The sequence below is a fragment of the Myotis myotis genome, unplaced genomic scaffold (assembly GCF_014108235.1).
Source record: "Myotis myotis isolate mMyoMyo1 unplaced genomic scaffold, mMyoMyo1.p scaffold_m19_p_6, whole genome shotgun sequence".
NCBI classification, from domain to species: domain Eukaryota; kingdom Metazoa; phylum Chordata; class Mammalia; order Chiroptera; family Vespertilionidae; genus Myotis; species Myotis myotis.
In genome coordinates, this window is record NW_023416368.1 from 30,453,764 (window position 1) to 30,480,984 (window position 27,221).

General features: G+C 41.2%; 1 protein-coding gene across 3 annotated transcripts in view; it reads left to right on the forward strand.

Annotated features, from left to right (window-relative positions):
- The first annotated feature begins 965 nt into the window (after positions 1–965).
- The window catches only part of ETF1 (eukaryotic translation termination factor 1), a 39,577-nt gene continuing 13,321 nt past the window's right edge, over positions 966–27,221 (forward strand). For 2 of the 3 annotated variants that reach the window (XM_036312064.1, XM_036312065.1), the window contains exons 1-7: positions 966–1,121; positions 1,283–1,386; positions 19,928–20,103; positions 20,803–20,942; positions 24,640–24,778; positions 25,107–25,297; positions 26,092–26,221. In XM_036312064.1, the coding sequence (XP_036167957.1) occupies positions 1,301–1,386; positions 19,928–20,103; positions 20,803–20,942; positions 24,640–24,778; positions 25,107–25,297; positions 26,092–26,221 (862 nt within the window). In that variant the 5' untranslated portion in view covers positions 966–1,121; positions 1,283–1,300. Of the gene's footprint in view, positions 1,122–1,282; positions 1,387–19,683; positions 19,706–19,927; positions 20,104–20,802; positions 20,943–24,639; positions 24,779–25,106; positions 25,298–26,091; positions 26,222–27,221 lie in introns of those variants that run through there. The other variant, XM_036312066.1, reaches the window with a different exon arrangement.

Consider the following 27,221-nt stretch of genomic DNA (forward strand, 5'->3'; position numbering starts at 1 on the left):
CTCTCTCATTACTCTCACGGGGGTCTGAAGTACTTATTTGTACTTCTTTAATTGACTACATAAAGTATAAAAGCACAAACGGTTATAAACCCAACTAAACTGAAAGCTCCACGAAGGTAGGCACTGTTATCTGGTTTCCCTCAGGATCCTCAGGAAAGCCGAGTTTGCACAGTTTGGGGCCAAATACTTGAATAAACCCAACTAAGGTGAAGCGAGACAAAATAGCTAATTAAAAGTTCTTACTCGAAAACATCAGGTTCTAACTGACATAACTACCCATTTTGCTTCAACACTCTGCCCACCTCCACTCTGAACAGATCAGACCAAACTACTCATGAATTCAGATACTCAAGTCTCAAACCCCAGGCAGCCACCCCCCCGCAAGTGAACACATCCTAGCACTCAGGCGAGAAGGAACGTGCCTCTTTTGCCCCTGCAGGTGGCGGGGTCCCGGTCCGGGGGTATTTCCTAATCCAGACACCCCGACCGGGTCTGAAACTAGCCCAGCCAGCCGAGAGGCGCGCGGGCAGGAGCACTTCGTCAGCTGTCGAGCCGCGGGGCCCCCACTGAGGCTTCTCAGGCGCAGTTCAAACCGTGCGTCCCGGCCCGAGCGCCTACCCTCGGAAGTCCGTTCGATTCCAGAAGGGGGGGACGGAAATACGACGACCCACGTGCCTCGCCCTTTAAGAAGCACCCCCATTCGAGCCTGGCGGGGCGCCGAGTAAATCCTCGCGAGAGCCACCGGATTCCGCCCGCTTCTTCCTCTCCGCTTACCGGGACGGAAGGAAGACGGTACTTCCCCGCCCCCCGGTCTGACCTCACAAGGCAGCGCGGTCTCAGCTGTGGCCAATCCGCAGGCTTATTGTAGGCCGCGGCGCAGAAAGCCAATGGAAAGTCGCGGCGCGCGCAGAGCGTGCCCTTTTCCGCTCAGGCCCCGCCCTTCCGTCCGCCGACTTCCACTCAGCCCTTGGCGGAGGAAGTGATGTCACAGGCCCCATGTGAGCGGATTGCAACACATGCAGCTGCCTGGAGAGAGGGAGCCGGTGTCCTACGTCAGAGCCGCCGCCGCGGAGTCGCCGCCGGGGAGGACCAGCCGCTGCCGCCCAGGACTGGGCCCTTAGGTGAGCCAGGGGGAGGGAGAGGCCAGCGACCCCCCACGGCGGGTCGCGCGGGGCGGGAAGAGGAGGGCCTCTCGGGGGTGGCAAGGAAGGGGGCCGCTCTGCCCAGTGGCGGCGCTAACTCTGTGGTCTTGATGTCTCCGGGCCCCGCCGGGCCGCTCTAGGGAGGAGGAGGCGAGAAGATGGCGGACGACCCCACTGCTGCGGATAGGAACGTGGAGATCTGGAAGATCAAGAAGCTGATTAAGAGCTTGGAGGCGGCCCGCGGGTGAGCGCTGCGTCCGGCCCCCAAGTGCCCTCTTGGTACCCGGACCCCTCAGGATGGCCGCCCCCGCGCCGCATGGCCGGATGAGGAGAACCAGGCACTACTCCCGCCTTCTGGACTTTTGGGGAGTTGTCCCCGACCCAGGGGCTAGCCTAGCCGCTAGGGTCTATGCGACTGGCCCGGGAAGGAGTCCTTCCCCCGCTTGGGGGTAAAGAGCCCGGTCCTGGGGCTCGGCCCACTCGACCCCCCTCGTGGCAGACTCCTGCTACTTTTGTACCCCTCCTAGGCCCTTGAACCCAGCTCCTCCTTCTTCAGGCTCCAGGTGCTGCCACCCAACTCGGGTGCTGTTGGGGGAAAGGGCTCGGCCTTCCTTTCCAAACTACCTTCCCTGATTTCCTCCCTTCACGTTCCTCAGTCAGGCCTCTTTAAAATGGCCTCTCCTTCTCGAGCTTCTGGGACTCGGTTGGGTGAAGTTTGGATGGGGCAGAAGGGAGAGGTGGTCGGGGACAACCTCTGACATCTCCTGGTTTCTCCCACGATGACTTCCCCCAGATCCTCTAATTATTCCGGAGCTTCCTGGTTTTAGCTATTCCAGGACCTGTCTATAAACTGCAAATGCCAACGTGTACGGGGAGGGGGGAGTAGGGGAGGTTTTGGTTGACGATCTATATCTAAAAATGCAGAATACGGGGCTGTTGATATGAATTGCAGCATCAGGGTCCCTTTTGGCCTCTCTGGAACTTCAGGGGATAGAGGTGCCAGATGCTTGCGTAAATTCAGAATTGAATTAGGTGGGCTTGAGTATCCTTTTGTAAATTTTGATAAGAAACGATAGGTGAGTCCACTGTGGGAAGGGTAAACTAGTTTAAAACTAGCTCTATTTTTAAAAATGTTTTTAAATTACTCGTTTGGGGAAGCTGTGTCAGGTATTCCTATTTTTTCACCTAGTTACTTGATTTTGTTTCTTTCTCACTCGTGGAAACTTTTTATTTATAGGAAGTAGGGGGCCGGGGGAAGAAAGTGTTTGGGACATTACTTATTTGTGTGTTTGAGTATTCTTAGAAGAGTGACGTGCCCCAGGCCATTATGAAAGTTTTCAGCTTAAGAATTGAACATTTTGGTTTCCAGCCCAGGTTTGTCCTTGATTGGTAGATTTGCAGTGATAACATTGATTAAGTTCTTAATTGAAGTGTGCTTGGTTCCATGGAAGGCCCAAGGTTAAGACAGGTTTTACCATTGTCTTTCGTTCTTAATAAATTAGTGACAGTTCTGCTTGGGATGAAGCTTCTGAAAGTTTGGTGACTTGGGCTTTTGCTCACGCTAATATGAACTGAAGTAGCAGCTTATTTTTTGTTCTTTAAGTTTGTTTTTCTTTGGACTTAATAGAATATTCAGACTTAATTAATAATCTTACAGGAATTTGAACACAGGTAGTTCTGTGCCACATGATAGAATGAATAGTTTTTCCCCATGTGTAAGAATACTGTACAGGAGGGGGTAATATGGGTCATGACGCATTGTGATGCACTTCCAGGAATTAGCCGGGTTCTTTTGTTTCATTAGGATATTTTGTTGGTGTTACTTGAATTCCTCAATTGAGTCTATCTTTTATAAATTGTTGTTGTTGCAGTGTTGTTTAAAATTGTCTCTGACCTGTAGATTTGTTCTCTTATTTAACTTGGAAGCAGGTTCACACATTAGAGTTTATATACATTTTATTCTTTGAAGAAGTCTAGATTATGAATTCACAACTATAATTTGCCTGATGTCCAAGTGAAGTAACATAGACGGAATAACTCAGCTTAATAAGTAACAGCATTCCTTTCTACTGCTTCAGGAAGCTTTTTTTTTAAATATATTTTATTGATTTTTTACAGAGAGGAAGGGAGAGGGACAGAGAGTCAGAAACATCGATGAGAGAGAAACATCAATCAGCTGCCTCCTGCACACCCCCCACTGGGGATGTGCCTGCAACCAAGGTACATGCCTTTGACCGGAATCAAACCTGGGACCTTTCAGTCCGCAGGCCGATGCTCTATCCACTGAGCCAAACCCGGTTACGGCAGGAAGCTTATTCTTAAATTTGTTCCTAGCCACTTGAAAGGCTTTATTCCTTTGATTAGCAAGGTTTATTAAAGTTTAATTTTTTCTTACTGATTTTAGAGAGAGAAGAACATAGATTTGTTGTCCCACACATTCATGTATTCATTGTTATTGTGTGTGCCCTGATCAGGAATCGAATCCCCATCCCTGGCACATTGAGATAACAACACTGTAACCAAGTGAGCTATCTGGCCATTAAAGTTTAAATGTAGTTCTTACACTCAACTTTTCTTCCGCGTGATGGAGTTAGTTTGGAGTTTTAAACGGGAATAAGCTGTTTGAAATATCTAGGGAATAGTCTTCCTATAAATAAACGATGTAGTTGATAATCATGTCCTACTTTGCCTACTTAGATTTTATTCAGGATTTGGTTGAGCCCATGAAAATTTAAAATCTTGGCCATCTCTAGCTATCAGTAAAGGAGTCACAAGTTTATTCTGTCTGGCTCAGAGGTTTTCCAGTACATACCAATTTCTTTTTGGGAATAGCAAAATTGTATTTTCATAGCTGAGTTGTGTTACAGTCAGACAGATTATCATAGTGTACAGTGAGAATGCTTTTTCTTCTTTACCCAATACTAAAATATTTAAGGGAAAATGTAATGGACTTTTAAGGACAAACTGAATGGAAAAATGAATCTGTGTGCTGGTGTTTGGGGGGTCAATCTGGGTTTCAGGAGAAAACAGGTTATGTGGTTATTAGCACTAGATAGTGGTGGATTGAGAGAATTGAGTTGAAAGGGGTATTACAGTATAACTTGATTTAAATTGGGTGAGACATAAGTCACACTTAAAGTTAGTGGTAGTTTCTTCTTGATTTATGATTGCTCCTGGTATATTCTCCACAGTTGGTGTAATGAGGACAAATATGTGCATAAGCCAAGACTGGAACTAGGGCCATTAGAATAGAAGGTGGTTGCAGATATTCTGAGTAAGAAACTAAAGCAGGTGAATGGTAGGTGGGAAATTTTGGTTGCTGTTTTTTCCTTGTTTTCTGAACCAGCAAGAAATAGTATTGGAAGCTTTATAGTTTTCAGGTAGTAAAATCATAACCAGAGCTTATTCCATCCAAGGACAATGGTGTAAGGACACAGGAACAGACAAGGTTAATTTGAACTAAGTTGTGTCTGTATGTGTTAGAAATATTGTTCATTTATCTTCAGCAGGGAACCTTGAATATTTCAGACATAATGAGCCCTCCAACAGATAATCCATGTTTGAAGATCAGTGCAGTTTGTAAACTTCATTTGGGTGTCATCGGTTGTTTTGGGGCATTTTTAAAGCTTACTATTTAGTTAAAAATAACTTGTAGATACCTAGACTTTGAAGGAAGTAGAAATTACCTGGCTATATATAGCTGTCTTTCCTGCCCCCAAATATGATTCGGGGGCCGGGGAGGCTGGATGAGAGACTATTCTCTATTCTCAATAATGCTGATAAGCAAATATGTGGGGGGTTTCCCCACACCAAGCAGTACTCCGATTCTTAGTGATCACCAGCCGAGTGTCCTACAATTCAGTTCACTTCTGACATTGAAATTAAGATCAGATCCCACAAGGTAAAGGGCTCAGTCCCACAAGACTGCCCTACTTGAAAACCTGGTCCTACTTCTGATCCACAGGCTATAAATTGGGGGTTCAATAATTTGCTGCAATGGCCCACAGAACTCAGGGAAACACTTTATTTGTGTTTATTGGTTTATTACAGAGGATAATACAAAGGATACAAATGTACAGCCAGATGAGGAGGTCATAGAGCAAGGTCCAGAAGGGCCTGAGTGTGGGCACTTATGCCCCTGGGGACCTAGAGTGCACTACCTGAATTTAAAGTTCAGTACATCTTGTTCAGGAATTTTATAGAACAAAATCTGCAGCATGCCACTTTCTTTTCCCCTTCCTTGAGGTCCATGTATGGAACTGAAAGTTCCAATCCTGAATTCATTTGGTCTTTCTGATAACCAACCTCATTCTGAAGCTATCTAGGAGCCCTACCCTAAGTCACTTAATTAGCATAAACCCAGGTGTGCCTCAAAGGGATTCCTTATGAATAACAGAAACAATCCCATCAAGGAATTCTAAGACCAAATTGATTTCTTTCTTTTTTTAATCCTCATGAGGATATTTTCCCTTTTTTTTTTTTTTTTTTTTTTTTTTTTAGAGAGAGTGGGAGAGGGAAAGAGAAACATTAATGTGAAAGAAACAAATCGATTGTTTTCCTCCTGCATGAGCCCGGATCAGGGCCCAGGCTAGTGAGAAGCCTGCAACCGAGGTGCATGCCGTTGACCAGAATCGAACCTGGAACCCTTTGAACCCTAGGCTGAGGCTCTATCCACTGAGCCAACCGGCTAGAACCAAATTTATTTCTTATACCACATGATTTTTTTAAATCTCCACAAAATTTCTTACATTGTGTTTAATTAAAGGTAATTTTGAGAGCTCATTGAACAGGTTTTGTAAAAATTTCTAGACAATAAAATATATATAAATTGTTAATATAATTTGAATAAGTTAAATGTGTTTGAATACCTTCCTCAAGTGAAAATTGTTGATTAAGAACATTAGCTTAAATAATACTTGGAATGTTCTCAAGGCAATGAATTTGAGAGGTAGTAAAAGGAAGAGGGGCAGATAAGAGTATATTTGATAGAGTGTGGTGGTGTTCCTCCGTCCACTTCAAGTGTCACAGGCTGCCTGCCTCAACTCTGAACTTGTCCTAACAGCCCTTGTATTCTGGCATGGTGTTCTATGCACTGTGAACCTAATGAACAATTACTCTCTTTGAATTTCAACTCTTGACAGACTTCTCATTGTAGTAGCAGATATACTTATCCTTCCAGGAAAGGAAGGCCTACTCTGGACACACTCCTAGGTAAGCAAGAGTACCTAATTAGAATACCATTTAAGGCCTATTGCAATGTGGGTTACAGGTGGCTATCCCCCATTCCCACCTTCTCCCCCCACACACACACCAGTTGGACCCTTTTTAGCAAAGGGCCCATTTTCTTTGAGCTTGGGGTTGAGTATGTGCCCAGTGCAGCCTCTGGTGCTGGGAATGTGTTCAGTTGTGAGAAAATGTAAAATGTCAGTTTTATAGCAGGACTAAATCATCTTTAATCCTATTGAAGAGTCAGAAGGAGAAATTTGCCTCTTTTCCCTAGATCTGTTAGAACTGTCCAACTGAGAATTTGGGACAACAGAAATTTCTTCTGAGTCCAACTTACTCTCCAGGTATCTCAGAATAGAACCTTCTGGGATACATTCTGTAGGTGGCTCTTAATTCTTCAGCAGCCTGCTCTCTTAGTGAGGGGGAGAAGGGATAAGGGAGTTTCAAGGCTCTTCTTTGCATCAGGTTAGAAATTATGAGGTTTCTCATTTGGGGACACTGTCCTCAGAAAGTATAATGAAGTTCCCTCTGATAACAACTTGATCTTATTGCCACTGGACACACTTTGAACTTTGCTTACTATCTGTTAGAAAAGGAAATTCCCTTTTTTCTTATTTTTGTCACTTTTCCTGAACAGGTGTATTTTTCTTCCTTGAATCTAAATGCATAGAAACCAAGAAAAAGAATGGTTTTGCTTTTATTCCCAACCCAAATATAATGGAGTTTAATTAAGAGCCATAATTTTATTATTCTCTTATAGATACAAAGATGGAAACATTAAAATAGACATTAAAGCTGTCTGTTTTAATCCAGTCCTTTCTCTTTCATCTACTTAATTTGTATGTAATAAGTGCCTTATAACTCTTTATATGTTTGCTTTGTCCTTTTTTTAACCCTCCAACTTACTTTAGACCTTTATTTTTTTAATTTTATTTTATTTTTTATTGATTTGAGAGAGAGAGAGAGGGAAACATTGATTGGTTGCCTCCCACATGTGCCCTGACTGGAGTCAAATCAGCGACCTTTCAGTGTAGGGGACATTGCTCAAGCAGCTGAGCCACACCCACCAGGGCTATATCTTCATTTTAACACCAGTTTTCAGACATGTGGCTTCTCGTCCTATGTATGCTTTGTCTTTTATCTTGTCACCATCCTTCCTACACAGTTCAGAAGAGTTGACATTTTGAGATGCCTGACACTGTTTCTTGTCATGCAGATACTGGTTCTGTAAGTCTTCTGTTTTCACATTTTCATTTGAATCTCTAAGGTCACTTTGATCCTAGTCAAAACAAAAGTTTGTCTTTTCAGCCCTGCCGGTGTGACTCAGTGGTTGAGCATTGACCTGTGAACCAGGAGATCACACAGGGCACATGCCCGGGTTGTAGGCTTGATCCCCAGTAGGGGGCATGCAGGAGGCAGCACGTCAGTGATTCTCATCATTGATGTTTCTATCTATCCCTCTCCTTTCCTCTCTGAAATCAATTAAAAAATTTTTTTAAATTTGTCTTTTTATGCTCTGTCTGTGGCCTTTTAAATTATATTGTTTTCCCCAAACTAACATCTAGGTATATGAAAAATGAAGCCCACAAATGAATTTTTACTAGCAACCAGTCAGCTTACAAACTTCATCAAGCATCTGTTGTGAGTTGGGCAATAGACATTTTTAAGAAATGTGTAATACAGTGAGAATGTGGTCTGACACATAACCCTAGTGTGATGATATGAACCATTTCCAGCCCCATATTAGTAGTAAGTACATAATAACACAGTACACATTGAAGGAGGTATAGTATAAGCAGATAATTCAGGTCTCGAATAAATATGTTGGACATTGTCAGATACCAAAAGATAGATATATAGATATCTATCTATCTATATAGAAAAATTTTGGGACAACTGATTTATTCTGTCCTCTAGCATAGAGGTTGTTTTATGTTAGGGATTAACCATTTATTCGTTCATCAAATGTTTGAGTGCTCACTGTGTGCACTCAATATATATATATATATATATATATATTGATTTCTGAGAGGAAGGGAGGGGGAGAAATAGAAACATCAGTGATGAGAGAAAATCATTGATCAGCTGCCTCCTGCATACCCCACAGTGGGGATTGAGCCTGCAACCCAGGCAAGTGCCCCAGCCGGGAATCAAACCCTGACCTCCCGGTTCATAGGTCAACACTCAACCACTGAGCCATGCTGGCCAGGTGAGATGTAAGAAATTGAAGTACAGTAAGGGACAGTGCTAGATTCTGTTTGTACTTTTCTGACTTTGAAGCCTGTGATCCTAACATTCCATACTGCCTTGCTCTTTGACTAGTATTTCTGAATAGAAAGATCTCCCATTCTTTTCTGAAAGAAAGACTTGTCCAAGGAGATTGGAGTTTACTAGAAGGAACAGGTGTGCTGAGACCCAGGAGCAAAGATAAAAGGGAAACAGGCATGCTGTTTGCAAGTCTGTCCTAGAAAAAACTTGGGTACTGAACATACTCGTTTCTAATGAGAATCCATAAAGCAAGTGAGGGGAATAACTTGCTTTAAACCCCTCCCCAGAAGCTAATTTGTGTATTAGAAAGATTAACAGGAAGTTTATGGCTTCGTTTTATTTGAGTAGTATTTACATAGTGGTCAAAAAAGATAGGAGCTGGATTTTCATTTATAGAGTCCTGTGTAGAACACTAGTAATGAGTCTCTACTGCTGGTTGTGATTGGTATCTCCTGACTTTGCACTGATGTGAGAACACTAGAGAAATTTTCCAGCTTCTGTTGCTTCCCTGGTGGAATATTCCACTAGGTTAATTTTGTGAAGTTGTTATAATTCTTTTAAGATGAAGTAAATGTCTGTACTTGTAGAAAAAGTAATGCCCATCAGATATATACATTTTGGTTTTAGATAACTGAGTAATCCTGCTGAGGATGATACTAAAATAAGCTTTATAAACTTTCTACTGAAAAATTTTGGGACAACTGATTTATTCTGTCCTCTAGCATAGAGGTTGTTTTATGTTAGGGATTAACCATTTATTCGTTCATCAAATGTTTGAGTGCTCACTGTGTGCTAAAATAATTTCTGCCCTCAAGAGGCTTATATAAACCTAGTGTAAGCAATGTGTTGTTTTATTGATCCTTGGTGGAAGAAAAAACAGGTCACACCTTTGAATTGACTGATTCTGGGTTTATCAAAATACGGAACCCATTCCATAACTGTAAGCTAAAGCCACTTAAGCTTTTGTATAATATAACTATTTAAAGTTTTAGAGGAGAATGAATTTTACTCCCTTATGACATATTTAAAAATAGTTTCTGGTGTTCTGGCCATATTGTTTTCTTTTTTATTGCTTTCAGAGAGGAAGGGAGAAGGAGAGAGAGAGAAAAACATCAATGATGAGAGAGAATCATTGATTGGCTGCCTCCCACTGGAGATCAAGCTCAAAACCAGGGCAAGTGCCCTTGACCGGAATCAAACCCGAGACCCTTCAGGCCGCAGGCTGATGCTCTATCCACTGAGCCAAACCAGCTAGGGCTGGCCATATTATTTTGAACTATATTTTTGGCTTGGTACTCTTGTTCTATTGGAAGATTTGGCAAGTCCTCTGATCCAGTAAAGGTGATCACCTGCCACAAGGTCAACATTTCTCTCTCTCTCTCTCTCTCTCTCTCTCTCTCTCTCTCTCTCTCTCTCTCTCTCCCTCTCCCTCTCCCTCTCCCTCTCCCTCTCCCTCTCTCCTTAGATTGACTTCAGCACCACCTAACTGCCTTTTTTCTGTGCTTTGATGATAATTCTTTCTGACCGATACCATTAAAGGTCAGGGGGCTAGGGCACAAGGAGCTAGAGTTCCATCTAGTTACCATTTAGTGAACACTATCTACTATTCATGCTAGGCATTTGATATATATTATCTTAACAGAATCCTCATGACCTTGTAAACTAAGTAGAAACTGAGGCCCAAAGAGATTTGTGTAATTTGCTGTAGGTCACACAGATAGGACAGAACATGAACCCAAATCTGTCTGATTCTAAAACCTTTGCTAACTCATAACCACCTTTCTGTTCCCATATTCAACCCATATAAAAAAGATTGCTTTAGTCTCATTTTTGTTTTTTGTTTTTAATACTCAACCAAGGGTATGTTTTGATTGATTTTATAGAGGAAGGGAAACACTGATGTGAGAGGAAAACATTTATCAGTTGCCTCCCATACGGGCCGACCAGGAATCAAACCCTGATCAAACCTTTTTGGTGTATGGGACGATGCCCAACCAACTGAGCTGGCCAGGGCAACTGAGGTTTAAGTTAAGCTTCGTGGACCTGAAAAGGGTATAGGATGGCAAGCTTAGCCATCCATATCTTCTGACTAGTCATCAGACATTGAGATGAAAAGCTTCTTGGAGAGCATATACTTTATTTTTTTTTTAAATATATTTATTGATTTTTTTACAGAGAGGAAAGGAAAGGGATAGAGAGTTAGAAACATTGATGAGAGAAAAACATCATTCAGCTGCCTCCTGCACACTCCGTACTGGGTATGTGCCTGCAACCAAGGTACATGCCCTTGACTGGAAACGAACCTGGGACCCTTGAGTCTGCAGGCCAACGCTCTATCCACTGAGCCAAACCGGTTAGGGTGGAGAGCATATACTTTAAATCCCAACCAGAGACTATAGTAGGCCAGGGGTGGGCAACCTTTTTGTGAGTGCGTGCCAAAACCAAAATCTCTGACTCAAAATTCTTCTGCGTGCCAACCCTAATTTTTTGAGAACATGTTACGCCTGCTTGATATCTCTTAAGGTGAAGAACCTTGAAGAAATAATAAAATTCATTTGAGCGACAAAAACACAGTGTATGATGATGAAAAATACATTTATTTTTTAATGTATACATGAACACTGATAGGCCGACAGAAAACTTTATGACTCCGTTTGATATCAGTGGGACTTTTGCTGCTGCATCACTATGACAGATTTTACATCAGGTTTATATTTCGTGACCTTCAGAGATATGCACGAGCTACTTTCATCCGTCAGGCTACTCCTATTACGAGACTTAACAAAATACATCACTGAGAACAAAGATTCACAGGCGTATGTGGATGAAACCAAAACACTGGTTGGATCTAGGAAGGCAGGGAGAGTTAAGGCAGAGGCATAGAAATTGCTCTTCCCCTCTCTTGTCAATCCATGTCTATGGTCTTTAAGATAACTTGTTATGTAAAATTATTTATTTATCTAAGATGCACCTACACTGAATTTATCTGAAAAATAAAAAAGTCGATATTAAGAAAAAAATTGTAGCCGAGACCGGTTTGGCTCAGTGGATAGAGCGTCGGCCTGCGGACTGAAAGGTCCCGGGTTCGATTCCGGTCGGGGGCATGTACCTGGGTTGCGGGCATATCCCCAGTGGGGGATGTGCAGGAGGCAGCTGGTCGATGTTTCTCTCTCATCGATGTTTCTGACTCTCTATCTCTCTCCCTTCCTCTCTGTAAAAAATCAATAAAATATATTTAAAAGAAAAAAGAAAAAAATTGTAGCCAAAACCGGTTTGGCTCAGTGGATAGAGCGTCGGCCTGCGGACTGAAAGGTCCCAGGTTCGATTCCGGTCAAGGGCATGTACCTGGGTTGCGGGCACATCCCCAGTAGGAGATGTGCAGGAGGCAGCTGATCGATGTTTCTCTCTCATCGATGTTTCTAACTCTCTATCTCTCTCCCTTCCTCTCTGTAAAAAATCAATAAAATATTTAAAAAAAAAAAAAGAAAAAGAAAAAAATTGTAAATGGAAGATTATAACAGAGGGTTTCACGTGCCAGCAAAAGTTACTGGCGTGCCATATTTGACACGCGTGCCAGGGGTTGCCCACCCCTGTAGTAGGCAGTCTGGCCCAAACCTAAAAGTAATTCTATTATGTGGGGATGATGAGATGGATGGCAGGGCATTTCATGGGGAATGAATGTTCTACCTGGAAAAATACGGACATCTCTGAGCCTTGACAATTCACTGGTTGTTAGTGCTGGGGTAAATGACAGCAGCTCACCTGCAATCAAGTGGGCTCTGTGAATTTCTTCTTAGGAGGGGAGGAGAAGTCATAGAATCTCTCTAGCTTCAGCAGGCCAAGACTTCTTGCTTAAAGGTGTAGGAAGCAAGTCCAACACATTGATTCTCAATCCTAGTTATGCATTAGAATTTTTCTGATTCTACTTGAATCAATCTATTTGAAAATTGAGATTCCCTCTTACCCACAGTTACCAACCTCATGTTCCCTATTTAAGAGCTATTGAATTAGACCTGGCTCAGGGTCTGAGCATCGACCTATGAACCAGGAGGTCACAGTTCAATTCCTGGTCAGGGCACATGTCTGCGTTTCGGGCTCAATCCCCAGTAGGGGGTGTGTAGGAGGCAGCTGATCAATGATTCTCTCTCATTATTGATGTTTGTATCTTTCTCTCCCTTCCTCTCTGAAATCTTTTTTTTTTTTTTTTTACAAAAGAGCTATAGAATTAGAATACAGGAAAAGGGGATCTTTTGATTTTTTTGTTTTGTGGTTATTTGTGGGGGGTTTTTGGTATTTACTTTTAGAAAGCTTTTCAAGGATTCAGAGTTCTCATGCAAATTAGTCAGTGGACGAGCTGGTGGGAAGCACATTTTTTTACACCTATTCTAAAGTGTCCCTCAGCATTGTTGATGATGAGCTTTCATAAGATATTTACAGGTCACCTCTGGCCAGGTGATTAGAGTGTTCTCCCAACATCCCAAGATTGTGGGTTCGCTCCTCAGTGGGCACATACAAGAAGCATCCAATGAATACATAAATAAATGGAACAACAAATCGGTGTTTCTTCCCTTTCTCTTTCTAAAATTAATAATTATTTTTTAAAAGATACTTACAGGTCAGTGCCTATTACATTTCCTTGTTATGACTCACCAGAAGCCACCTTGTATTCAAAGGCTAGAACTCCCTAAAGTTACACAAACACACAAAAAGACACCACAGCGCCCTAGCCCTAGGCTTTGCTCTAATTACCTTGAGTTTTCTTACTTAGAGACCTTTCAGTAATGGCAGTTCAATGACAAATATTTCCATGTTCATAGTGCTCAGGGGCCATGAAACATTGGATTGGATGAGTAACTGGTAGGACTACCCTAACCTCCCTCCCATCCTAGAGAGAGAGACTTTTCCTTCAACAGTCTATTTGAGAGTGAGGGAAAGAAAAACTATAGCTATATGGTTTTTAGTTTTTGGTTTTAATTCCCTTCCTGAGTGTTGTCTAGTTTTATTTACTCTCCATATTTAGTCTATTTACAACTCTTTCCTCCTGTCTCTCAGCTGTTTTATTTCTCAGAAGTTAGTTCTCTGGGTAGAAGCATTGATGAACCCTTCTTTGATAGGGAAAGGGTTGAGAGCAGAGGTCCCTGGAAGCCTTACATTAGCACATTGTTATATGTTGTGTCTTCCTTTGCCAAATTTTTACAACCTGCATGTTGATCATTGCTGTCCCTGATGATTCACTAGCTCTGGAATGAGTGTCTTTGATTTTGGAAAAGGGATATAGTGACAAAGCAGAAGAGTGGATGAAAACTATTAAAACTTAAAAAGGGTGTAGTTTGCATACGTAGCCAGCAGTTCCTTGGCTTTATAATTCTTACGCTTTCCTGGGGTTGTTCACTGTACTTTAAAATGAAATTTGTATTCGGCACCCTTGGTTTTATTTTGGTGTTTACACAAACTGGTTTAACAACTTTGATTTGATTGGCTTGCCTGTAGAGTAAGTGAGTATTTATTGTGTTTGGAAACTTTCCTGGAAAAACTTTAATCTGCTTGTATTAAACCCAAGATACAAAACATCAGAAATTATAAAGTAGCCTTTAAACTTCTTAAGTGGAAGCTATTTAGTAATACTTACTTCCTCTTTACCGGTCAGGTGTCTTATAATAAAGATGAATTCAGTAAAGGTTACCCCCAGACGGTGTTTCCCTCGGATGAGCTAGGGAAAGTCACAAAGGAAAACTAGTGAAAGGTAATTTTTTCAACATTAGTCAAAATTCAGGAGTAAGAGGCCAAGACTAACTTGGAGTAGTGTTTCATATTAAGCAACTTGGTAGAGATTTATCAAACAAGTTTTTGGCAAGCTACACTTCTGAACCTTTATTTTTTTTTTCCAGAGAGAGAGAAACCTCAATCTGAGAGAGATACTTCCATCAGTTGCCTCCCATATGCACCCTCAACCTGCAACCTTTCAGTACACAGGACAACACTCGACCACCTGAACCACTCCAGCCAGACAGCTGAACCACTATTTAGTTGGAATCCTATAACAAGATTATGTTCTTTGGTATCTTCACTACTTTGTCCCCTGTAGAAGTTACTTGGATGTGAGTGGAAGGTTGCCCAACTCTGGTGACTCTTCAGTAAAGTTACTTAAGAAATGCCTATATCACCCTAGCTGGTTTGGCTCAGTGGATAGAGCATTGGCCTGTGGACTGAAGGGTCCCAGGTTCGATTCTGGTCAAGGGAACATGCCTGGGTTGCTGGCTTGGTCCCCAGTGGGGGGCGTGCAAGAGGCAGCTAATCAATGATTCTCTCTCATCATTGATGTTTCTATCTCTCTCTCCCTCTCCCTTCCTCTCTGAAATAAATAAAAATATATTTTTTTTAAAAAAAAAGAAATGCCTATATCTTATTAACCTATCTATGGTAGAAAGTAAATCATTGCTTATCTTTTTTTTAAATATGCTTTTTAAAATGTTTTATTGCTTTTATAGAGAGAGAAAAGGAGAGGGATAGAAAGATAGAAACTTCAATGAGAGAGAAACATTGATCAGCTGCCTCCTGCATGCCCCCAACTGGGGATTGAGCCCACAACCTGTGCATGTGCCCTGACCGTGAATCGAACCAAGGACCTCTTGGTTTGTGGGTTGACGCCCAACCACTGAGCCACACCACCTGGACAATAGCTGCTTTTTTTAAGATCTTGCTTTGTCCTCCACATGGTTATTTGCTTTAAGGATTTCCTTCAGGCATTTTGGGTTCTCTCCATTATTTTGTCCCAACATCTTCTCTATCCTCAAATTTTCCATCTTTTTTGTTTGTTTTTTTAGTTTAGGCGTTTATTTGAGCCATACTGACAACATATGCCAGGGAGCAAGATCTCAAATTCTCCCAAATGTTCCATCCTGGGGTGTTTTGGTGCCTGTTTGTTTCCTAAGTTATGAACCATTGCTTCTGCTATCCTTGGAGCCCCTTCTCATTCCATTCCCTACTGATTACCTTTTTTGCTAGTTTCATCTCCTAGGAAACTACTCTGTAAATCAGAGCACATCAGCATTTAGAAATTGAGCCCTTTTGAGAAATAACTCCCTTGGTCCCTAAAGATTTCCAGGAGCCTCTAGGGTGAAGAAAAATGCTCTTGAGAATTGTTCATCTGAAAGGAAGTACAAGCCAGGAAAGTCAGTATTCAAACTTATCTGTCTTTCATTTTCCCTATCTTACATATTTGCATATTGTACATTTGCATAAGTTGACAATCCCTGTGTAGAGACAGGTAGGTGGCACCTACAGTCTAGACCAGTGGTCAGCAAACTCAGTCAACAGAGCCAAATATCAACAGTACAACGATTGAAATTTCTTTTGAGAGCCAATTTTTTAAACTTAAACTATATAGGTAGGTACATTGTTATTAACTTAATTAGGGTACTCCTAAGTCTTAGGAAGAGCCACACTCAAGGGGCCAAAGAGCCGCATGTGTCTCGTGAGCCGCAGTTTGCCAACCATGGAGACTGTGTTTGAAGTTAAATGTTTCCAGCCACTCCCAGAACGAATTCCTTTTCTCTCTCTCGGCATATGGAGTTTAACATAACTCCAGAAAGAATTATCAGAAAAGTTTTTTGGAAATCCCTCTTTAGAAACCTAGAAAGATAAATTATTGGAAAAAAAGCAGTTTGTTGCATATGAGTGGTTAAAAATAGGGTCCAAAGAACACTCACTGACTGTAAATAGCTTCTTTTTTTCTTTTTTGTAATAAAAGATACATTCGTTTCATTTGGAATTCTTTTTCCATCTAGTTCAAAAACTGGAATGAGGCCACAGGTAGAATTTTATTTATGTCTGATCTTTTGATTTTTAGCACTTTGTCCTAGTTTTTAAAGTTCCTTTAATGTGGTTATGTTGTGAAAATTAAAAAGTTTAGAGAGCAATACGCCTGACTTAATAGGAGTGTGTGTGTGTGTGTGTCTATCTGTCTACATATGCACACATGTGTATGCACACACAAGCAAGGGATCGTTCTGGATCACTCTGGTTTGTCACCGCTACATTGAAATTTTAGCTTGATTTGAATATTGGAAAGAACATTTATGTAGATAAATAACTATGGGTCAGGTTTCGTATTTTGGAGATTTATGTCATAGGTGTATCTTGGAAAGAGGTTTGTTTTATGATCACTTTACTTGTGTTTGATGACAACTGAAGCTACATATCATACATTTGTTGGTTTGACTAGAATTGCTTGCTCCCCTATCCAAGGGGTGGCAGCAGAGCAAACACCATATTGTCATTAATCAACTTGGGGAAAGGATCACAAAGGTTGTGAACCAGCCCTCTAGATTTTGAGTAGAAACACCAACATTTGGAGCTATAACATGAGCTGACAACCTGGAACTAACTTTTTGTTTTGCTTTGTTTTTTGCTGTCGTTAATCCTCACCTGATATTTTTTTCCATTGCTTTTCAGAGAGAGTAGGAGAGAGGGAGAGACAGACATCTATGTCTTACACATCGACTGGTTGCCTCCGGCACATGCCCTGGCTAGGGGGCAGGGATCGAACTCATGACCCTTTGCTTCAAGGGCCCATGCTCTAACCAGTGAGGGACACAGGCCAGGACAGAACTAACTGTTTTGATAGTGGAAGGACCAGATAGCAAGCCAGTTTGTTTACTTGTAAAGAATGCATCTGACCAGAGGACCTGTGTGATTTACCACTAGGAGAAAACTTTCAGAAGGCAGGGTCTTATGTAAATGAGGTCCTATAACAAAGCTAATATAGGGGTTTCTTCTAATGTTGTTATTGTTCCCCTGACTGTGCTTCTTCGGTTCTTTTTATTAGTCACTTGGCACATAAGCCATTTGACTTGTTGTTGTATCCATCTTTCTAGTTTCTTTTTCTTGGCAGTTTCTACCGGACACTGGATGTATGTAATTAGTGGAAAGCTCGGCTGTTTGTTTGTTTGTTTGTTTGTTTGTTTGTTTGTTTTAAGCTGAGACATTTTATTTATTAATTTATTTTAAATCCTTGCCCGAGGACATGCTTAGAGAGAGGAAGGGGTGGGGGGAGAGGTAAGAGAGAAACATCTATCAGTTGCCTTCCGTTCTAACCAGCAACCTTTTGGTGCACAGAACAATGTTCAACCAACTGAGCCACTCCAGCTGGGCCTTAGTGGTACATTTGTTTTTAATGTATTTTTGTTGATTTTAAAGAGGAAGAGTGGGGGGGGGGGCATTAATTGACTGCCTCCTGCACCACCACCACCCTCCCACCCCCCCACCCCCCACCCATTTAGGGATGGAGCCGCAACTGGGAATTGAAGCAGCAATCTCTGTGCACTGGACAAATGCTCAACCAACTGAGCCATACCAGCCAGGCCCCTTAGGTGTTTGTTTGTTTGGTTTGGTTTTTTATTGATTTCAGAGAGGAAGGGAGGAGGATAGATAGAAACATCAATGATGTGAGAGAATCATTGATCAGCTTCCCCCTGCAAGCCCACAACCCAGGCATATGCCCTTGGCTGGAATCGAACCCAGGACCTTTCAGTTTGCAGACTGATGCTGTATCCACTGGGCCAAACCAGCTAGGACCCTTAGGCGTTTTTGACAGCCTTCCCAGTTTATCTAAAAACACCCTTGCTCTGGCTAGGTAGATTTCTGTTTTGATCCCTAGTCAGGGCACATAAAAGAACCAACCCATGGGTACATAAGTAAGTGGAACAACAAATCAGTGTTTCTCTCTCTTTTTTTTCTCTCTCTCAAATCAATAAGAAAAAAAATTGTTGTCATTGGGGGTTTTTGTTGTTAATTCTCACCCGAGGATATTTTTCCATTGATTTTTAGAGAAAGAAACATCGATGTGAGAGAAACACATCTATCTATTGGTTGCCTCCTGCAGAAGCCCTGACCAGGGCCCAGGCCAGGGAGGAGCCTGTAACCAAGGTAAGTGTCCTTGACCAGAATCAAACCCGGGACTCTTTGGTCCGCAGGCCGACACTCTATCCACTGAGCCAAACTGGCTAGGGCAAAAAAAAAAAAAAAAAAAGAGGCTAACCTGTTTCCACATGATACTAATACTTACAATGATTAAACTTATCATAGTCATTTTTTAAAAATATTTTTTAAGCTAGTGGCCCGGTGCACAGATTCATGCACACTGAAAGGAAATTAATTAGAACTATTTTAATAGCACTATTCGCCCTTTCTCTATAATAGAAGTGTCAGAGATTAAAGAAAATTGGTATCCCTGACGGGTTTGGCTCAGTGGATGGAGCGCCGGCCTAGGGACTGAAGGGTCCCAGGTTCGATTCTGATCAAGGACATGTACCTTAGTTGCAAGCACATCCCCAGTGGGGGGCGTGCAGGAAGCAGCTGATTGAAGTGTCTGGCCGTTCATACAACCAGTCACTATGACACGCACTGACCACCAGGGGGCAGGTGCTCCGACCAGCACGTTACTCCTGTGGTATGTGTCCTGGCTTACCGCTTTTTATTTTTTTATTTTAAACATTTTTATTGATTTCAGAGACGAAGGTGGGGGGTGGGGGGAGAGACAGAAACATCAGCAATGAGAGAGAATCACTGATCAGCAACCTCTTGCATGCCCCCCATCGGGGATTGAGCCCACAACCCGGGCATGTGCCCCTGACCAGAATTGAACCCAGGACCCTTCAGTCCTCCATCCATTAAGCCAAACCAGCTAGGGCTGGCCTACCCCTTTTTAAAATGTGCAATTCACTGGGTTGTTTCTTCAAAGTTGTGTGACAATCACCTCTGTGTAATTTTCATCAGCCCAAAAAGAAACCTCCCATGCCCGTTAGCAGTCATTCCCTATTCCACCTTGGCAATCACTCCTTTCTCTGTGTCTAGGTTGCCTGTTCTAGACCTTCATGTCCTTTGCCCACTTTTAATTTTGATGAAGTCCACCTGATCTAAATAATCTTATAAATAGAAATTTTCCATGCTGTTTGGGTGTTAATGAGAGCTCATTATATTTGCATTTCTGAAACCAAGAAGAAAGTCAGAGATGAGAAAAGCACCTTAAGGAATGCAACTTACAGGAACCTTTTTTGAAAAGGAACCAGGTGAATGAACTCCCCAGGTGATTTTTGTACAGTCAAAATTAAGAGCTATATTTTAAGGGAAGTGTGTGTTGTAGCTCTGGGTATCCTTTGATTACACTGTTGTAGTCCCTACCTTCTTGGTCACTTTGAGAGTGATCTATTTCTACTATTTTAGGGGAATCTCACATGAATTTAAACTCTTATGTGGTACTTGAACCTCTGGTGTTATTCTTTCTTTCACAGCAATGGCACAAGCATGATATCATTGATCATTCCTCCCAAAGACCAGATTTCACGAGTAGCAAAAATGTTAGCAGATGAGTTTGGAACTGCGTCTAACATTAAGTCACGAGTAAACCGCCTTTCAGTCCTGGGAGCCATTACATCTGTACAACAAAGACTCAAACTTTATAACAAAGGTAATCTGAAGGGGGGTTTGCGGGGGCAATGGGGGGATAAGGACAGATATGTAATACCTTAATAAAGAAAGAAAAAAAAGAATATGAAAAGATGCTCGACACCACCAGTTTTCAGAGAAATACAAATCAAAACCACAATGAGTTACCACTTCACACCCATTAAAAGGTCTATTATAAAAAATAAAAATCACAGAAAATAGCAAGCCTTGGTGAGATGTGGAAAAATTGGAATGCTTGTGCATTGCTGATAGGAATGTAAAATAATACAGTTGCTTTGGAAAACTGTGGTGGTTCCTCAAACATTAAAAATAAACTACTGTTTGTAAAAGAAAAAGAAAAAGGTAATCTGGAGCTTGATCATTTTTCTCCTCTGCTTTGTTTGTATTGGTTATATTTTCCACTTGGATCCTGCCTTTAGGCTTTTGGTCACTAGTGTTTCCTTTCAGAAGTGTCCCTTTGACCTTGGAATTTAACCCCCTTTTTCAAGTTATTTTTTGAAAGTTAAGTAGTATTAGTATTAAACATCTCAGGTAAATTTCAAATTCCAGGATAGAATTCTGCCTGAGAGATTTGTAGATATTTCTGCTTTATTTAGGATTTAAAGGGCAGGGATTGTAGACTGTGGAATAATTTTCTATGAGGAGGAATTAGCTGTGGGTTCATGTAGAGAAATTGTTTGTGGGTTGTTTTTTTTTGCAGTACCTCCAAATGGCCTGGTTGTTTACTGTGGTACAATTGTAACAGAAGAAGGAAAGGAAAAGAAAGTCAACATTGACTTTGAACCTTTCAAACCAATTAATACATCATTGTATCTGTGTGACAACAAATTCCATACAGAGGTAAGAAGTTCAAGTACAGACTATTTTCATCACCCCCAAAAGAAACCGCATACCTATTAATCACTCCCATTCTCTGTGATTTCAGAGAGGAAGGGGGGGGGGGGGGGGCGGCAGAAACATCAGCAATGAGAGAGTTCTCGTTTCCCTCAAACACACCAAGATCCCTCCTCTCTCTGCTACCACTAATCTGTTTCTATCTCTGTAGATTTGCTTATATTGGCATTTCATATGAATGGAATCATACAACTAGACTCTAGAGCAGTGGTTCTCAACCTTGCAACCTTGGCTGCACATTAGAATCACCTGGGAATCTTTTTAAAATCCTGATTTCTGGGCCTCATCCTCTGGAAATTCTGTTTCTTTGTTATGGGGTGGGGCCACAACATTAGTAACAAAGAAACAGAATTTCCACTGCTCTAGAGGCTTTTTGTGAATGGCTTCTTTCACTTAGCATAATGTTTTCAAGGTTCATTTGTGCTGTAGTATTTTTTTTAATATGTTTTTATTGATTTCAGAGAGGAAGGGAGAGAGAGAAACATCAATGATGAGAGAGAATCATTGATCGGTGGCTGCCTCTTGCACAACCCCAAGGATTGAGCCTGCAACCCGGACATGTGCCCTTGACTGGAATCAAACCTGCAGCCCTTCAGTCCACAGCCCGGACACTCCATCCATTGAGCCAAACCCGCTAGGGCTGTGTTGTGGTATTGAATCTGTTTATCCTTTTTATTGCCAGATATTTGCTACATTTTATTTGTCCATCAGTTTATGGGCATTTGCATTCCCACTATTTAGGTATTATGAATAATGTTGCTTTGAACATACATGTACAAGTTTTGTTTTTTTGTGTTTTTTTTTAATATATTTTATTGATTTTCCACAGAGAGGAAGGGAGAGAGATAGAGAGTCAGAAACATCGATGAGAGAGAAACATCGACCAGCCGCCTCCTGCACATCCCCCACCGGGGATGTGCCCGCAACCCAGGCACATGCCCCTGACCGGAATCGAACCTGGGACCTTTCAGTCCGCAGGCCGACGCTCTATCCACTGAGCCAAACCGGTTTCGGCTACATGTACAAGTTTTGTGTGTGTTTTAACGTTTTTATTGTTTTTGTTTTGTGGGGGGTTTTTTTTGAGAGAGAAATATTAGTTGCCTCCCAAATACTTCCCAACAGGGGACCAAACTTGCAACTTGGGCATGTGCCCTAACCAGGAATCCAAACAGTGACCTTTTGGTGCGTGGGATGATGCTCAACCAACTGAGCACACCGGCCAGGGATACATGAACACGTTTTTGTATGAGCATGTTTTCATTGAGGGTAGTATATACCTAAGAGTGGAATTTCTGGATCCTATGGTAACTATGTATAACTTTTTGAGGAATTGCAAGACTGTTTTTTGAATCATTGTATCATTTTAAGGGTGGGTATTTTCAAAAAAATAGAAAAGTTTATCTTTATTATGACACACTGAAAGACATGATCATTGATCATGTTTGAGGAAAGTGCTAAGTTGATTTGGATAACTACAGGTGAAGAAATAATTGTCTACCTGATCTCTTTTTCTCCCTTTGTACCTATGATGCTTGCCTGTATTCCTTGAACTCTTTGTGTTCATGCTCACAAATTATAAAATCTTTACTAACAAGACTTTAAGAGCTTTCTTTTTTTTCCCCTATAAAACTTTTGAGTGACAGAGCTGCCATAAGATGAATGTTAGGGCAGAAAGGAAACCTCATTAGAGTGACCTAAATCAGTCAACAATAGAACAATCAAGAATTCACAGCTGGCTCCTAGTTCAGTCTCTTGCCTTTCATCAACCTAGGGCCGAGGTCGGCAAACTGCAGCTTGCGAGCCACATGCAGCTCTTTGGCCCCTTGAGTGTGGCTCTTCCTAAGCCTTAGGAGTATCCTAATTAAGTTAATAACAATGTACCTACCTATATAGTTTAAATTTTAAAAATTTGGCTCTCAAAAGAAATTTCAATCGTTGTACTATTGATATTTGGCTCTGTTTACTAATGAGTTTGCCGACCACTGACCTAGGGGAAAATCTCTACAATGGAATTAGAACTGACATTTGTCAATTCAGTGTACAGTGGATGGTTTTTGCTCATTTGACAGGAAGCGCACTTCAAGTTGGGTCTTGGTTGGTGCATAGATGTTGAGACTGTTCTTCTCTTGGGTATCACATTCTTCTGGCAAAATCTTCATTGGGAAGCTCTCGGCCACCCTATCCCACTTACTAGATCTGATTTGGTGAAAGCAAATTTTGTATCTTACTAAATTAAATAGTACCTGGTACTCATATTTTCTAGCTTTAGCTTACTTACTAAGTTAGTTTCCTCTTCCAAGGTACCGTTTATTCTTACTAGCTTTTTTTTTTCTTCAGTTGATATGTCAATAACAAGATGTGAATGTGAGGAGAGAAAAAAAGATGTGAATGTGGCACATTGCATAGCACAACTTAGGTCCTATTTAATCAGGATAATTATACCTTTTTATGAGGAATAAGTGTGTTCTATGATGAGCAAACTTGTTAAAAACTTGGCATTAATCAGGCCACCTAACAGCATTTCAGTAAAGCAAAAATTTTAACACGTGCAATATTTATGTCAATGCTAATTATCAAGCATGATTTGGTTAAAGATTGATTTTTAGTGATTAATCTGCTTTCTAGTCAATTTTTGAAGAGGCTGTTTTCTTCCTTAGTTAAAATGGAATGGGTAATTTCTTAGCTCTAAAGAGGCTGCCATCTAGCAAGTTATCTAACAAGCCTATAGTATTCAAAGTCCATCATGAAAATGTTTATCTATACGAATCCCAGGACTATTTAAATATTTGCTTTTTCAGGAGGCAGAAATATGGGGGATATACTGCTAACGTAGAAGGAGGGTTTTCCCCCATAAAAACTCATAATCATTAGCTATACCACCTCTAAAATAAAATTGAGTTTTGGCTCGACCTGGTGTGGCTCAGTGGTTGAGCATTGACTCAGGACCCAAGTCACAGTTTGATTTCAGTCAGGACACATGCCTAGGTTGCAGACTCAGTTCCCAGTGGGGGGCTTGCAGGAGGTAAGCTGATCAATGATATTTCTCATTAATGTTTCTATCTACTCTTCTCCCTTCCTAGAGATAATTAAACATTTTTTAATTGAGTTTTGTATCTTGATATTATTAATGATGCTTAAGACATAGGAGTTAAACGTTTCCAAAGTAGATCTTTATATAGACCATTTCTTGGTTTTTGTACTCATGTACTCCCACTCTAGAGTTGATTTACAAGATATTTGCTATGATGAATACTGCCTAATAATGCTGGGGTTACTAATAGTAACAGAAATTCAACGTTTTTAGGTTAAACTTTTAATTTGAATATTGTGTTCATAGACTACCATCAGTCTAAATCAAATCAAGGATTAGGGAGAATTTAAGCCCTATAACTCTGGGTTTTATAATCATGTACCCAGGTCAGTTTTGTTGAAAGGCTTCACATCAATATCATTGGCTTTTTCCTGCATCAGAAATTCAAAATTGTCTCTGTGAGTCATATTTATAGCTGAAGTCTATAAATTACTCCATAAAATGGTCTTCCTGTGGTATTCATACCATACTGAGTGCAGTGTCCTTTCAGAGTTGTCATGACCTTATCAAAAGTTTGAGATTTATTGTATGGTACTTGTGTTTGTTTTTCAGGCACTTACAGCACTACTTTCAGATGACAGCAAATTTGGCTTCATTGTAATAGATGGTAGTGGTGCACTTTTTGGCACACTCCAAGGGAACACAAGAGAAGTCCTGCACAAATTCACTGTGGATCTCCCAAAGAAACATGGTAATATAGGAAGAGAACATGAGCCCATTGCTTTATATCTAGCAGTGAGGGAACAGATAGTATAATGGGGGTGTGGGTGGTAAGTCCAGATAAAGGGAGAAGCATCATGAAATGACTCAGTGGTGCTTATGGCTCTTCTTTTGACAGAATTAGTGCTCACTCTCTGAAAACAAGTAAAGGTTTATGCCAAATATTTAGTTAAGGAGATGGTGATTTTTCTCTGTCCTTTTTGGGGGATGATAGCATGATTATTTATTTAGTTTTTAATTAGCAAGACATCTTGTACTTCTTAATAATTTACTTTTCCCTCTCCACTTTTGTGTCAAAGGTAGAGGAGGTCAGTCAGCCTTGCGTTTTGCCCGTTTAAGAATGGAAAAGCGACATAACTATGTTCGGAAAGTAGCTGAGACTGCTGTGCAGCTGTTTATTTCTGGGGACAAAGTGAATGTGGCTGGTCTCGTTTTAGCTGGATCTGCTGACTTTAAAACTGAACTAAGTCAGTCTGATATGTTTGATCAGGTAAGTGAGAAGTAAATGCTCTATTATGTAATTTTCTGGTGGGAGTAGTGGGACCTCTGAGCCACTGGGACATGCACATCTTTTTTATTTTTACGGCTTCTGAGTTGGCGAGATTTTGGGTGTTTATTAGGAAACATTCCCCCATGCGTTTCTGGGCCCTTTCACTTTTGAAATCAGCCATTTTGAGAGAGGATATTTCTGGTCTTATAGACGCGTCTGAGTGGGTTGTCATACTTGGCTTTAAAATGAAACTTGATTTCAAAAAACTAGGAACTGGCTTTTTCTTTTTCTTTTTCTTATTCTTGTAGGTAAGTAAAGCAGTGATATGACAGGGCTTATTAAGTCTAAAGCATTTAATCCAGAAAGATCTTTTGGTTTATGGCATGGGCTTGGCCGTAAGACACATTCCCAAGGTGGTCTCATTGTGGGTGAGGGAGGTAACATTATGGTAGGCTCACCAACCAAGTTGTCTTGTACTGTACTACCTTATATAGCAAGAAGTAATAATTCTCTCTTTTCTTCCCAAGAAATTTAGTTTTTTTTATATTTAATGAATTATATAGGTCCAATAGAATATGTGATATGATTGGTTGGGGAAGTATATCCTGGCAGTGTTGCTCACTGAGACCTGCTAATGAATAAGTTGGGCCCTTTCCCCATGTTCTCCCTCTTTAGATTTCATGATCAGTTGCCAAGTTTTGCATGCCATTAAGAGGTAGTGGGTCTTAGTGACGGTGTTTTGAAGTACTAATTATGCTTCTCTCTCTTTTTTTTTTTTTCCTTCTTTGTGTCAGAGGTTGCAATCAAAAGTTTTAAAATTAGTTGATATATCCTATGGTGGGGAAAATGGATTCAACCAAGCTATTGAGTTATCTACTGAAGTCCTCTCCAACGTGAAATTCATTCAAGAAAAGAAATTAATAGGTATCATTGGAATGCAAATTATTTACTTATTCTGTGAAATGTTTTTATAAGTTTATACGTGATTGTACATATGAAACATGATGCTGAAAGGGTAATAGGAAGATTTAGCATTTTTATTAAGATGTTTCGCAGTGGAATCATTTTAATCTTTCTTTAGTCATTAGGTCTAATAAATGTGTTTGTATTTGCACTATTTTTACCCTTTGGCAATAGCAACCAAAATTCAGTCTTTTTATATAATCTATATATATAAAACTCTAAGCGACCAGGTGACTGTTTGACTGGTCGTTATGACATACACTAACCACCAGGGGGCAGACGCTCAACACAGTGCACTCCCACAGTGGGAGCTCCGCTCAGCTGATACGGCTCACCTGATGCAACTCACGGCTGGCTGAGCGCAGCTACAGCTGCACAAGCCTCTCCAGCCTCTGGCAGGAGCTGAGCGCCGCCTAGCCCCAGGCTCTGGCTCCTCCCTGGCCGCCTGCCACTTCTTGCACTACTACATCCTTCAGGGGTTGGCGGACTACAGACTGCTGGTTTCAGCCCAATCCCCTCCCCTGAGGGGTCCCAGATTGCAAGAGGGCACAGGCCAGGCTAAGGGACCCCACCGGTGCACAAATCCGTGCACCAGACCTCTAGTACAGCAGTTCTCAACCTGTGGGTCGCGACCCCTTTGGGGGTCAAACAACCCTTTCACAGGGGTCGCCTAAGACCATCGGAAAACACACATATAATTACATATTGTTTTTGTGATTAATCAATTATGCTTTAATTATGTTCAATTTGTAACAATGAAAATACATCCTGCATATCAGGATGTATTACGATATTTACATTACGATTCATAACAGTAGCAAAATTACAGTTATGAAGTAGCAACGAAAATAATTTTATGGTTGGGGGTCACCACAACACGAGGAACTGTATTAAAGGGTCGCGGCATTAGGAAGGTTGAGAACCACAGCTCTAGTATATAATATATTTGTGTGTGTGTGTG